Genomic DNA, 13229 nt, shown 5'->3' on the forward strand with positions numbered 1-13229 from the left:
TTTCTTTCTGAGAATTGAATGAGAATTTATTTAAATGTGAAAGGACTTCCTTTGCTCAGTAGCCAGGAATGGCTATTTTTCTGAAATGGTAAAAAATCACTTAGGATCCATATCCAGGGAAATACAAAGACACAAAGAGTCTCCTCTGTCTCTGATTTTTTACACTATGCGACTCATTGCCATCTTGAAGTTCCATGTGTCAAACAGACCTCAAATAAGAAAACACTTCCCTTTTATTTTTAAATGTAAATAACATTTTAAATGATTCACTTTAAAATTTAAATTTAATAAAAATTTAAAGTGTTGAAATAATATGAAAATTTTTATTTACATAAAAGTTTAAAATTTATACAGTTGCTAAAACTTAAAAGTTTTTAAATGAAATTTTAAATGTTTCACATCAGATAAAAATCTAAAGATTTTAAAAACTTTCAAGAGTCCCTTTTGTGGCTCAGCTGTTAATGAGCCCCGACTAGGATCCATGAGGATCTGGCTGGATCCCTGGCATCTGCTCAGTGGGCTGAGGATCCAGTGTTGCCATGGGCTGTGATGTAGGTCATGGACATGGCTCGGATCCTGCGTCGCTGTGGCTACGGCCTAGACCAGTGGCTGTAGCTCCGATTGGACCCTATCCATATGCCGCAGGTGCAGCCCTAAAAAGAAAAAAAAAACGAAAACAGAAAAATCTTTAAATAAAAAATTAAAATTAAAATGCAACTTTAAAATTTCAAAGCAATTAAAAATTTTAAAATTTAAATAAAATTGAAAGAAAAGTTATATTTGACGTGAACTTTTAGTTTAAGTAAATCAATTTATTGCAGGTAGTGAAGACAGACACATCCAAACGACCACCTTGCAGCAAGTAAAAACTGTGACGGATCAAGTGAGGCAAAATGAAGAAAACCAGATACCTCCTCAGCCAGCCAAGAGGACCAAACTGTCGCGGCCACCAGGAGGCGTGACACAGAGCCCTGCTCCTGAGCTGGAGGGACCCCAGGAGCCGACCTTTGAGTGGGGGGTCCTGAGCACCGTGTCCAGGCGGGATGTGCGGGCGGAGATCTTCCTGTGGAGCTTCCTGCTGTGGGCGGACACCATAGAGATGGTGCGGGTGGCCGGGCACCCCAACGTGTACAAGTCAGGCTGGGTCTACCCGTTGTACCTCTTCAGTTTCCTTTCTCTTCTTCGAATTGTACTCACTCCCCAGAACCCACTTCACGGTTCCCTTGGTATCCTGCTCCAGGATCTACCCTTTATCTTTATTAGACTTAGTTTAATCATTGTCCTGGGAACCATCACACCCATACTCGGCCTTTGTAAAAATGTCCTGGTGACGGTCTCCTATGTTTACTTCAATTACTTAACCAGATTCAGGATTTTCTCAGGCTTGGAGACATCTTTTTAAAACGAACATGTCATCCAATCAAACCTGTTGGTTTGGCATCTGGGCACATTTGTAAGCTTTATTGGGGGGCAGGCCTATGTTTTTGCACTATAGGAAGAAAGGAAGAATAGATGGTAAAGAAAAGAACTATTTTTTTAAAAAAACTGTAGCATGTCAGTCTTTTAAAGTATACAAATGGTGCTAAATGTAAGCAGTCTTAAATGTTGGCTCCCCTTGGTCTCTAGAAAATGTTAGTAGTTGATTTTAGTTACGTATTTTGCGCTTTTTCTAAAAACTCTTTTCAATAAAACCTCATAAAAAATGAGGGAAAATGTTTTCCCCCACATTTAGTCCAAGAATGAGACAGGTTTTTTTTTTTTTATTGTTTATATAAAGAACAATACAGGAATAGTTAAAATCAATTAATTAGTTCAAATTAATTTTTGGAAATACACTGGTAATTATTGCATACTTTTTAGATTCTATTTTCAAAACACTTGAATTGTAGTTTGAGGGTCTCCTTCAAATATGGAATTACGCTTTTTATTCCACTGCGGCGAGTGACTTTTCTGTGATCAATTGATTTCAACACAGAAAGCACTTTAGTTTAACAGACATTTGGCTCCGTTTAAAGTAATGAAGTCAAGGTACACCAGTAAAACCTAGATAAAGTTTTATAATAGGAAGCCATAAATCAAAGAGGGAGGTTTCAAAGTATAAGGCTATATTATTTGTGGAATTTGATACCATCATGAAAATACTCAGATACAAGTCTTGTTTAAAATTAGAAGTTCAGCTTACAAATGTAGCAGCAAATGCATTAGGGTTTTATGTGATCCCCTATAATGGTTATCTTGATGTTAACTAATTAGATACAGACTTCAGTATTTTGCTTTCACTATGTTGGGCTACTCATAGATAGTCATGGCAGGGGCTCCCCATTCCGTATAAATTTTGAGAGGCCAGAAGGAGTTCTGAGGCTTATGTGTGCAGAGTCATGTTTTTCATAGCCAGTCTTGTCAATGATCTGTGGTAACAAATAGTTTAAAGCATGGCTAACTGAACTTAGCTGCCACTCCACACCTCCCCTGGATGCCCCAGTTTCATGCCCCAACTAGGCTTTTTGGTTTTCCCTCACACCATAAGAGAAGGTCTATTCACAGTTGTTAAAAGCTTTGCTTCTGGCTTTATGACTTGGGGAAAATTCTTGGACTACTGTAAACTCCAGTTTCCAGGTATAAAAGATGAGCATATTCATTGTACTTAATATAAGGGTTAAATAGTGCTTAAATAGATTTGAGAGGATTAACTGAGATGGGAAATGTCCTCATTGCATTATCTGGCAAACTCTAATAACCTGATGAATACCAAGTATTTTAATTGTATCAAATTCCTACAGAGAAACAAGTAGCTAAACACATTGCTTTTTTGTTCCTTTGTTTTGTTTTGGGGGGTTTATTTTTGGTCACACCTGCAGCATGCAGAAGTTCCCAGTCCAGGGATCAAACCCATGCGACAACAGAAGGGACAACCCTGGATCATTAGCCCTCTAAGCCACCAGGGAACTTCAAGGCATTGTTTTAATTTTCCTGTTTTATTCTTTTCTGTGTCCTGAGGTACCCTTTGGGGATAATCATTTAAACTATGCATTTATGAAGAGTGATATGTAGAATCTTAAGATTACCTCGGACAATAATTTTTCATCAGGTAAGGTTATGTTCAGACGTGAGTAATCTACTGAATAGACAGATTCAAGTTGATGTAAGTATTCATGCGTCTCATAGAACCCTAATTGTAACACTTTTTTAAGACTTTCATTATGTGTTTACTTTTCTAAGTTCCCCATTAAGCTTTAAAGTCCTTAAAGAAAGGCCTTATCTTCCTCTGTCAATCCCACAGAAATTTACAGTGCTTATAATTCTAAAAATAGTATCACATAATTTCTTTCAAACTATATCATGATAATCTTTAAGAAGAACCTATAATCAAGTAGTTGATTTGCAATATTCCTAAATATAATGTTTTACATATATTTATATTTATCTTTATATTAGAATTTTTAGAGTGAACAGTGCTCAGATAAGATGAAAAGTATTACTTATCTGAGTTTAGAGTACATTTTGTATCTAATATTTGCATTTGAATGTGCCTGATATTTTGAGAAGTCACAACACTTTATATAAGTAATGAAGACACATACAAAAGGCTCCATGTAGGAGGAAAATTACTGAGTACCCAATTTAATCATTTATTTTAAGGGTGTACACATGTTTATAAAGTTCTAGTCTGTGGTATTTAATAGGCATTGCAGCAAATTTTGCTAATGAAACATTGGTAGTTCTATACTGTGTGATTAAAAGTTATGTCATTAAAATTATACTGCCATTCTCATTGCTTCTAATGGTTTTTGGTACTAAGACCCATGTTGCTTTTTTTGAAATTTTTTATTTTTTATTTTTTTCCTGCTGTACAGCATGGGGATCAAGTTATTCTTACATGTATACATTTTTCCCCCCACCCCTTGTTCTGTTGCAATATGAATATCTAGACATAGTTCTCAGTGCTACTCAACAGAATCTCCTTGTAAATCTATTCTAAGTTGTATGTGATAACCCCAAGCTCCCGATCCCTCCCACTCCCTCCCTCTCCCATCAGGCAGCCACAAGTTGATTCTCTAAGTCCATGATTTTCTTTTCTGAGGAGATGTTCATTTGTGCTGGATATTAGATTCCAGTTATCATATGGTATTTGTCTTTGTCTTTCTGGCTCATTTCACTCAGTATGAGATTCTCTAGTTCCATCCATGTTGCTGCAAATGGCATTATGTCATTCTTTTTTATGGCTGAGTAGTATTCCATTGCGTATATATACCACCTCTTCCGAATCCAATCCTCTGTTGATGGACATTTGGGTTGTTTCCATGTCCTGGCTATTGTGAATAAGGCTGCAATGAACATGCGGGTGCATGTGTCTCTTTTAAGTAGAGTTTTGTCCGGATAGATGCCCAAGAGTGGGATTGCGGGGTCATATGGAAGTTCTATGTATAGATTTCTAAGGTATCTCCAGACTGTTCTCCATAGTGGCTGTACCAGTTTACATTCCCACCAACAGTGCAGGAGGGTTCCCTTTTCTCCACAGCCCCTCCAGCACTTGTTATTTGTGGATTTATTAATGACGGCCATTCTGACTGGTGTGAGGTGGTATCTCATGGTTGTTTTGATTTGCATTTCTCTTATAATCAATGATGTTGATCATTTTTTTCATGTGTTTGCTGGCCATCTGTATATCTTCCTTGGAGAAATGTCTATACAGGTCTTTTGCCCATTTTTCCATTGATTGATTGGCTTTTTTGCTGTTGAGTTGTGTAAGTTGCTTATATATTCTAGAGATTAAGCCCTCCATGTTGCTTTTTATGTCTCTATAAAAAGTTACAAGGTTAATGTTATCTAGTTTCAAAGTAAATGGATGGAGAAAAGTATACCATGCTAATGCTAGTCAAAAGAAAGCAGGAGTACTTATATTAATTTCAAACAGACCGGACTTCAAAGTAAGCAAGTTTTTCAAGGATTAAGAAAGGCATTATTCCAATATAATAAAGGAGTCAATTCTCTAAGGAGACATAACAATCCTTAATGTATATGCACCTAGTAACAGAGCATCAAACTACATAAGGCAAAAACACATAGAAATGCAAAGAGAAATAGATGAAGCCATTATTATAGTTGGAAGCGTCAACACCCCCTCTCTCAGAAATGGACATTTCCAGCAGGCAGAAGATCAGTAAAGACATAGTTGAACCCAACAATGCCATCAAATAAATGGATATACTTGATATGTATTGTTTTCATCTGACAACAGCAGAATATTCTCAAGCTTACAAGGAACATTTACCAGAATAAGCCACATTCTGGGGCATAACATACTAACAAATTTAAAAGGCTAGAGAAAGTATCTGTTCTCATAATGGAATTAAATAAGAAATCAGTAATAGATAATAGAAAAATTCCTAATTATATGGAGATTAAACAGCATGTTTCTAAATAACATATGGGTCAAAGAAGAAATCCCAAGAGAAATTAAAATGTATTTTGGAGTAAATGAAATGAAAATAAGACTTATTGGAATGTGCAGGTTGAGGCAAAGCAATGTTTAGAGAGAACCTGTTGAATGCACATATTAGAAAGGAGAACTCTACAGTCAGAAAATGGAGTGTCTGCCTTGGGAAACTAGAAAAAGAGCAAATTAAATGCCATGTAAAGGGAAGAAGAGAATAAGAATTAGAAAACCGTGAAATTGAAAACAGGAAATCAATAGAAAGAATCAATAAAACCAAAACTTGGTTCTTTGAAAAGATTGATAAAATTGATATGCCTCTAACCAGGCAAACTAAGAAAAAAAGACACAAATTAGTAACATCAGAAAATAAAGAGAAGATAGCATTACAGATGTCATTGAAATTAAAAGGATAATAAAGAAATGCTATGAACAAGTCTATGCCCACAAATTAGATAATCTAGATGAAATGCATCAACTCCATGAAACAACCTGTCAAAATCCACACACGAAGTTGTCCTGAAAAGGCCTATACTTATTAAAGAAATTGAATCAGTAATTAATATCCTTCCAAAACAGAAAGCACCAGGTAAATATGGGTTCACTGGTGAATTCTATCAAACTTTTAAGGAAGTAATTATACCAATTATCTTCAGTATCTTTTAAGAGGACAGAAGAGGAGAGAATACTTACTTCCTAACTCATTCCATGTGGCCATCATTACCCTAATACTAAAAACTGGATGAAAACATTATAAGAAAACTACAGACCAATATCTCTAATGAACATTGATGCAAAAATCCTCAACAAAATATTAGCAAATCAAATAAAAAAAGTGTAAAAAGAATTACACATGATAACTTGGTGGGATTTATCCAAGGTGTGCAAGACTGGTTCAACATTTGAAAATCAATGTATGTAGTCCATCATATCAAAAGACCAAAAAGAGAGGAGTTCTTGGTGTGGTGTGGTGTGGTGGGTTAAGAATCCAACTGCAGTGGCTTGGGTCGCTGTGGAGGTGTGGGTTCAATCCCCGTTTCAGCACAATGGGTTAAAGGATCCAGTGTTGCATATATTGCAGCTGTGGCTCGAGTTTAGTCCCTAGCCTGGGAACTTCTGTATGCCATGGGTGTGGTCATTAAAAAAAAAGCTGAAAAAGAAAAAGCACATGATGGTATCAACTGCTGTAGAAAAAAATGTTTGATGAAAGAAACCAATACATATTTATGGTTGAAAACATCTCAATAAACCAGGAATAGAGTGGAACTTTCTGAACTGCAGAGACTATCTGCAAAAAAACCTACATAATAATACCGTCATAATTGATGATGAATTTGAAGCTTTCCCACTACGATGAGGTACAAGGCAAGAATGTCCCCTCTCACCACTCCTTTTCCGAACATACAGGGAGTCCTTACTAATTCAATAAGGCAAGTAAGGGAAATAAAAGTTATACAGATTAGGAAGGAAGACATAAAACTTTCTTTGTTCACAGATGACATGACTGTCTATGTAGAAAATCCATTAAAATTGGCCAAAAAACTCCTGTAACTAAAAAGTGATTATAGCAAGGTTGCAGGATACAAGGTTAATAGACAAAAGTCAATGGCTTTCCTATATACCAGGGATTTAAAAGTGAAATTTAAAATTGAAAACACATTAATATTTACATTAACACCCTCCAAAATGAAATAGGTATAAATCTAACAAAGTATGTATAAGATCTATATGAAAACTATAAAACTCAAATGAAAGAATTCAAAGAACTAAATAAATGGAGAGATATTCCGTATACATGGATAGGAAGACTCAGTATTGTCAAGATGTCAGTTCTTCACTTGACCTGATCCAGAGTTAATAAATTACATCTGTATAGCAACTGTATCAACGGATCTCTATCTAGCAACCTGGTCTATAGATTCAATAAGGATCTACCCCAGTAAGAATCCCAGCAAGTTACTTTGTGGATACTGACAAGCTATAAAGTATATATGAAGAGACAAAAGATTCAGAATAGCCAAGACAACAGTGGGGTGAAGAACAAAGTGGGAGAATTGACACTACCTAACTTCAAGCCTTACTATAAAGCCAAAGTTATTAAGACAGAATGCTCTTGGCAAAAGAATAGACAAACAGATGAATGGAGCAGAACAGAAAAGCCAGACATAGACCCACATAAATATAGTCAACCAATATTTGGGAAAGGAGCAAAGTTAATAAAATGGAGACAAGTTATTGATTTTAACAAATGGTATTGAAATTACTGGACACCCACATGCAAAAACATGAATCTATACAGAGACCATATATGCCTTCCTCAGAAATTAAGTCAAGATGGACCATAGATCTAAATAGAAAACACAAAACTTTAGAACTTCTGGAAGAGGACAGAGGAGAAAACCTAGTGGGTTGGGTATGGTGATGCCTTCAAATGTAATACCAAAGACATGATCCATGAAAGATGTAATTGGTAATAAGCTGGACTTCATTAAAATTAAAAATCTTCTGCTCAGTGAAAAACAATACCAAGAGAAGTAGGAAACAAACCACAGACTAGGAGAACATGTTTATGGAAGACAAATCTGGTAAAGACTGTTATCCAAAGTATACAAAGAACCTCTACAGTGAGAAAACAAGTGATTTAATTTAAAAATGGAAAAAAATCCTGAACAGACACCTCATCTAAGAAGATATACCAATGGAAGATTACCATTTTTGTGAAAATATGCTCCACATCAAATTCATCAGGGAAATGCAAACTAAAACAATAAGGTGCCAATAAAAAAACAGATTAGAATGGCCAATATCAAAATAATGACAACACAAATGCTAATAAGGATGTGGAGCAATAGGAACTCTTTCATTGCTAGTGGGACTGCAAAGTAGTACAGCTACTTCGGAAGGTAGTTTGATGGTTTCTTAAACTAAGCATGCTGTTACCATATCACCCAGCAGCCATGCCCTTTAGTATTTATTTACCCAAAGGAGTTAGAAACTTATGTCCGTGCAAAAATCTTGACCATGGATGTTTTTAGCAGCTTAATTGCCAGAACTTGGAAACAGCCAAGATGCCCTTCAGCAGGTGAATGGATGCATAAAGGTTGGTACCGCCAGACAATGGAAAAGGATTCAATCCTAGAAAAAACAATCAGCAGGTATCCAGCCACAAAAAAAACCATGGAGGAATGTTAACTGCATATGACTAAATGAAAGAAGCCAACAGGAGAAGCCTACCACTATATGACTTAAAACCATGTGACATTCTGGAAAAGGTAAAGTTTCTGTTATTTCCACAATTAAGAAAAAGCAGTGGTTGATGTGGGGTGGGAAGAGAAAGGAGATGAACAGGAAGAGTCCAGAGAATGTTGATAATGGCAGAAGCTATGCATGGGGAGCAGGGGAGGATGGGGCAGATCTGTGTACCTTCCTCTCAGTTTCACTGTAAACTGGCAAGTGCTCTAAATAAACAGTCTTTTTAAAAAGCAGTATGGTCTTAAATATATAAAAAATGATTTTATATATTTTGGGGGAAATATTTACCAAAGTACTATTTGCTGTGAAAGTTTGTATTTATACATACACAAATCCTAATTTTCCAGGATGTGCCTCTTAAAAATCCCATAGGTTTCCTTGCATTGAAATGGATTTTTCAGAAAAGGCTTTTTTTCCTCTACGACATGTTTCTTTTATTAAAGATGTTGATATCTTAGAGAATAGGTTTTCCAGAACTTTTCAGTGAATAAATTACAAATGTATGTGTTAAATTGCTAAAAATTATAGGTAATGTTACATATTTGGTGTAGTTCTGAAGAAGGTGCCCATGATTTTTGTGTCTTGATGTTCATCTATAAAATTTAGGTCATTTTCAGAAGATGTCTCCTGGCTCAGCAGGTTAAGGATCTGGTGTTGCCACTGCTGTGGTGAAGGTTTGATCCCTGGCCGAGGAAATTCTGCATGCCATGGATGTGGCCAAAAAAAATTAGGTCATTTTCATATCATAAAGTACATTTCTTTTCCCTTTTTTTTTTTTTTTTTTTGTCTTTTTGCCTTTTCTAGGGCCGCTTCTGCCACACATGGAGGTTCCCAGGCTAGGGGTCAAATCAGAGCTGTAGCCGCCAGCCTATGCCACAGCCACAGCAACGTGGGATCCGAGCCACGTCTGCAACCTACACCTCAGCTCACGGCAATGCTGGATCCCTAACCCACTGAGCAAGGCCAGGGATTGAACCCTCAACCTCATGGTTCCTAGTCGGATTCGTTTACCACTGTGCCATGATGGGAACTCCTGTCTTTTTCTTTATTTTTTTTTTTCAAATATTCAGTGGGTCATATAACCTTATAACTAAATTATTTTGTAAAGTTAAATACATATATTATAAAGACGTATATCATGCCAAACAAAAACCTAACATTGATTGCAGAAGTATAAAATTTACAGGCCCTTCAAATATTCTACAGGTATATACTGCAGATTACAGTAAATCTAAATATGCCATCTGAAGATAATTATAAATTAAAGTCAAATTTTAGATAAATAATCCAGTGCAAAGATTTTTGGTTGCTATAGGGTAATTATCTTCTATTAAATTACAAATGCATTGTTGATGTTTTGATATTTTTTAAGAAGGATTGGAAAATGTGAGAAGTAAGAACATTAAAAACCTGTTGTTGTTTTTTTTTTAATTTTAACCTCATCATTATATCTTTTTCCTTTTGAGTGAGAACTATCTTGATACTATTTGGGCAGATTCACTCAATAAAAGAGAGGGATGGTTCAACAAAACAAACTTATGAATCAATCACCATTTTTAACTACGAGAAATGATAGAAGAGGTTACCAAGAATTTGCTGAGCTAATTTTCTCAGAACGGTTTCGGACAAAGGTGTCACTAAGTTCATCTTACATAGAATTGAGGATGAGTTATGTGGTGTTTGAGAAAGAGAAAATCTAAAAGGAAATGAAATAGTTCAGCAATTGTCCTACCAACTTAAAAAATGAGGAATTTCCTTTGTTTTATAGAAATACTTCTTTCGCTTGAAGGAAGTACTAGTTAAAAACAACCACCATCATCAATAGCTAAGCAAAAACCAGAACCAAAACCTAAGGAGAAGGATATAAAGGAGATGGTAAGATTTGGGTTTTATTTTAATATGATAAAATATACATAACAGAATTTATCATTTCAATCATTTTTCCTTTACAGTTCAGTGGCCTTTAAATATATTCACAATGTTATACAACTATCACCATTATCTTTTTTTCAGAACTTTCCTTCATCCCAAACAGAAGCTCTGAACCCATTAAACCATAACACTCCTTCTCCACTTCCCAACCAATTCCTGCTAACCTCTGTTCTTCCCGTCTTCATGAATATGCTGATTTTATGTACATCATAAGTGGAATCATACAGTATTTGTCTTTTCGTGTCTTATTATTTCAAGATTATATATGCTACAGCAGTTATCAGAATTCCTTTTTATGGCTGAGTAATATTCCATTGTGTGTGTGTATGTATACATACCTCCTTTTACTTATCCATTCATCTGCTGATAAATACTTGTGGTACTTTTATCTGCTGGTTACCATGAGTAATGCTGCTGTGATTATTGGCAAACAAATATTTGTTTAAGTCTATATTTTCAATTCTTTGGGGTATATACCTAGAAGTGGAGTTGCTAGATCATATGGCAGTTTAGTTATGTTTGAGGACCTGGCAAACTGTTTTCCACAGTGGCTATACCATTTTACATTCCCACCAGCAAGGCAAAAGGGTTCTGATTTCTTCACACCCTCATTGGCACTTGCTATGATCTGCTTTTGCTTTTTGATAATAGCCACCTGATGTGTGTGAAGTGCTATTCCACTGTGGTTTGTTTGCATTTTTGTAATGACTAATGTTGAGCATTTTTCCTGTGCTTCTTGGCTATTTGTACATCTTCTTGGAAGAAGTGTCACTTAAGTCCTTTGCACGTTTTAAATATTGATTGCTTTGTTGTTGCTATGGAGTTGTACTTTTTTAATATCCTGGATATTAATCCCTTATCAAACATATGATTTGCAAGCATTTTCTCCCATTCTGTGGGTTGTTTTTTTACTCTTCTCATAGTGCCCTTTGATGCACAAAAGTTTTATTTCTGATGAACCCCGATTTACCAATTTTTTTCCTTTTTTGCCTCTGCTTTTGCCCAACCAAATCATTGCCAATTCTAACATCATGAAGAGTTTTCCTGATGTTTTCTTCTAAAAGTTTTATAGTTTTGGTTTTGTTTATTTATTTACTTTTTTTTTTTTTTTTTAGGGCTGCACCCACAGCATATGGAGGTTCCCAGGTTAGGGGTCAAAAGGGAGCTACGGCTGCTAGCCTATGCTTCAGCCACAGCAATGCGAGATCTGAGTGAGCCAGGTTTGTGACCTATACCACACCTCACGGCAATGCTGGATCCTTAACCCACTGAGCGAGGTCAGGGATCAAACCCACAACCTCATGGTTTGTAGTTGGATTCGTTTCCAGTGTGCCATGACAGGAACTCCAGTTTTAGCTTTTAAGTTTAGGTTTTGATCCATTTTTGAGGAAATTTTAAAATGCAGTTTAAAAGAAAGCCCAACTCCATTCTCTTGTTTGCAGATATTCAGTTTTCCAAATATCATTTGTTGAAAAAACTGTCTTTTCTGCCTTTAGTGGTCTTGGCATCTTTGTCAAAAATCAGGTGTCCACATATGTGAGGGTTTATTTCTGGGCTCTCTGTTCCATTCTCTTGGTCTTTATCTTTCTCCTATGCCAGTGTCACACTATTTTGATCACTGTAGCTTTGCAGTAAGTTCTGAAATCAGCAAGTATGCATTGACTCCTCCAACTGTGTTCTTTTTTAAAATTGTTTTGGCTACATAGGGTTTTTTGAGATTTCATATGAATTTTAGGATGGATTTTTCTATTTCTGTAAAAACTGTCATTGGGATTTTGATAGAGGTTGCATTGAATCTCTAGATTTCTTAGGATAGTATTGTCATATTAACAATTGATTCCCAAGTATTTTATTCTTTTTGATGCTATTGCAAGTAGAATTATTTTCTCGATTTCTTTTTCAGGTTTTTCATTATAGTATGTAGAAATGCAACTGATTTTTGTGCTTTGAATTTGTATCTTTCACTTTTTTTTCCTTTGTTTATTAGCTCTAGCAGTTTTTTGTTTGTTTGTTTGTTTGTTTTTGGGTAGAAACCTTAGGGTTTTCCCACATTAAAATCATGCCGTCTGTTGAAAGAGGTCATTTTACTTCTTTCTTTCCAATCCGAATGCTTTTCTTTATTGATTTATTTTTTTCTTGCCTAATCACTCTGGCTGGAACTTTCAGTACTATGTTGAATAGAAGTGGTGAATACAATTCAAAACAGTAATCAGCCTTCAGAACACACAAGTCTGATATCTGGAGGACAAGTTCCTTATTGTTCACCCTGGCTCCAGCAAGCTGCACCAATAGGTCTGCCACCTGCTGCAAAGAGGGAAGAATTGAGGATGGTAGCCACAAGTGAAAGGCTGGCATTCACTGACATTTACCAGCCTCTGCATCAAGTTCTCCACGAGATGCTCTGGGGTTTCTCCTAGAGTCTAGAGTTCCAAAATCGTTACCCCAGACAGTTTCTGCCCATTCAGTAGTTGTTACATTGAAATGATGGATTTCTAAGGTTTCCTATTCCACCCTCTTCTGTGCTATCACTCCCCAAAGAGCTGGATTTCTTTGCCTTGCTCTCCTCTTTTAGCCTACTGAATCTCTGTTTCAGTAAGTTCAAGGTCATGGA

General features: G+C 36.0%; 1 protein-coding gene across 7 annotated transcripts in view; it reads left to right on the plus strand.

Annotated features, from left to right (window-relative positions):
- Window positions 1–3772, plus strand: part of TMEM236 (transmembrane protein 236) — a 65743-nt gene extending 61971 nt beyond the window's left edge. For 5 of the 7 annotated variants that reach the window (XM_084980204.1, XM_084980205.1, XM_084980203.1 and 2 more), the window contains one exon: window positions 822–3772. In XM_084980204.1, the coding sequence (XP_084836330.1) occupies window positions 822–1402 (581 nt within the window). In that variant the 3' untranslated portion in view covers window positions 1403–3772. The remainder of the gene's footprint in view (window positions 1–821) is intronic. The other 2 variants (XM_003130725.6, XM_084980207.1) reach the window with 1 other exon arrangement.
- Window positions 3773–13229: the final 9457 nt, after the last annotated feature.

Source organism: Sus scrofa, chromosome 10 (assembly GCF_054392235.1).
Source record: "Sus scrofa isolate SSC_HxYL_T2T_F1_AM1 chromosome 10, Sscrofa_HxYL_maternal_Yorkshire_Landrace_v2.0, whole genome shotgun sequence".
In the NCBI taxonomy this organism is placed as follows: Eukaryota; Metazoa; Chordata; class Mammalia; order Artiodactyla; family Suidae; genus Sus; species Sus scrofa.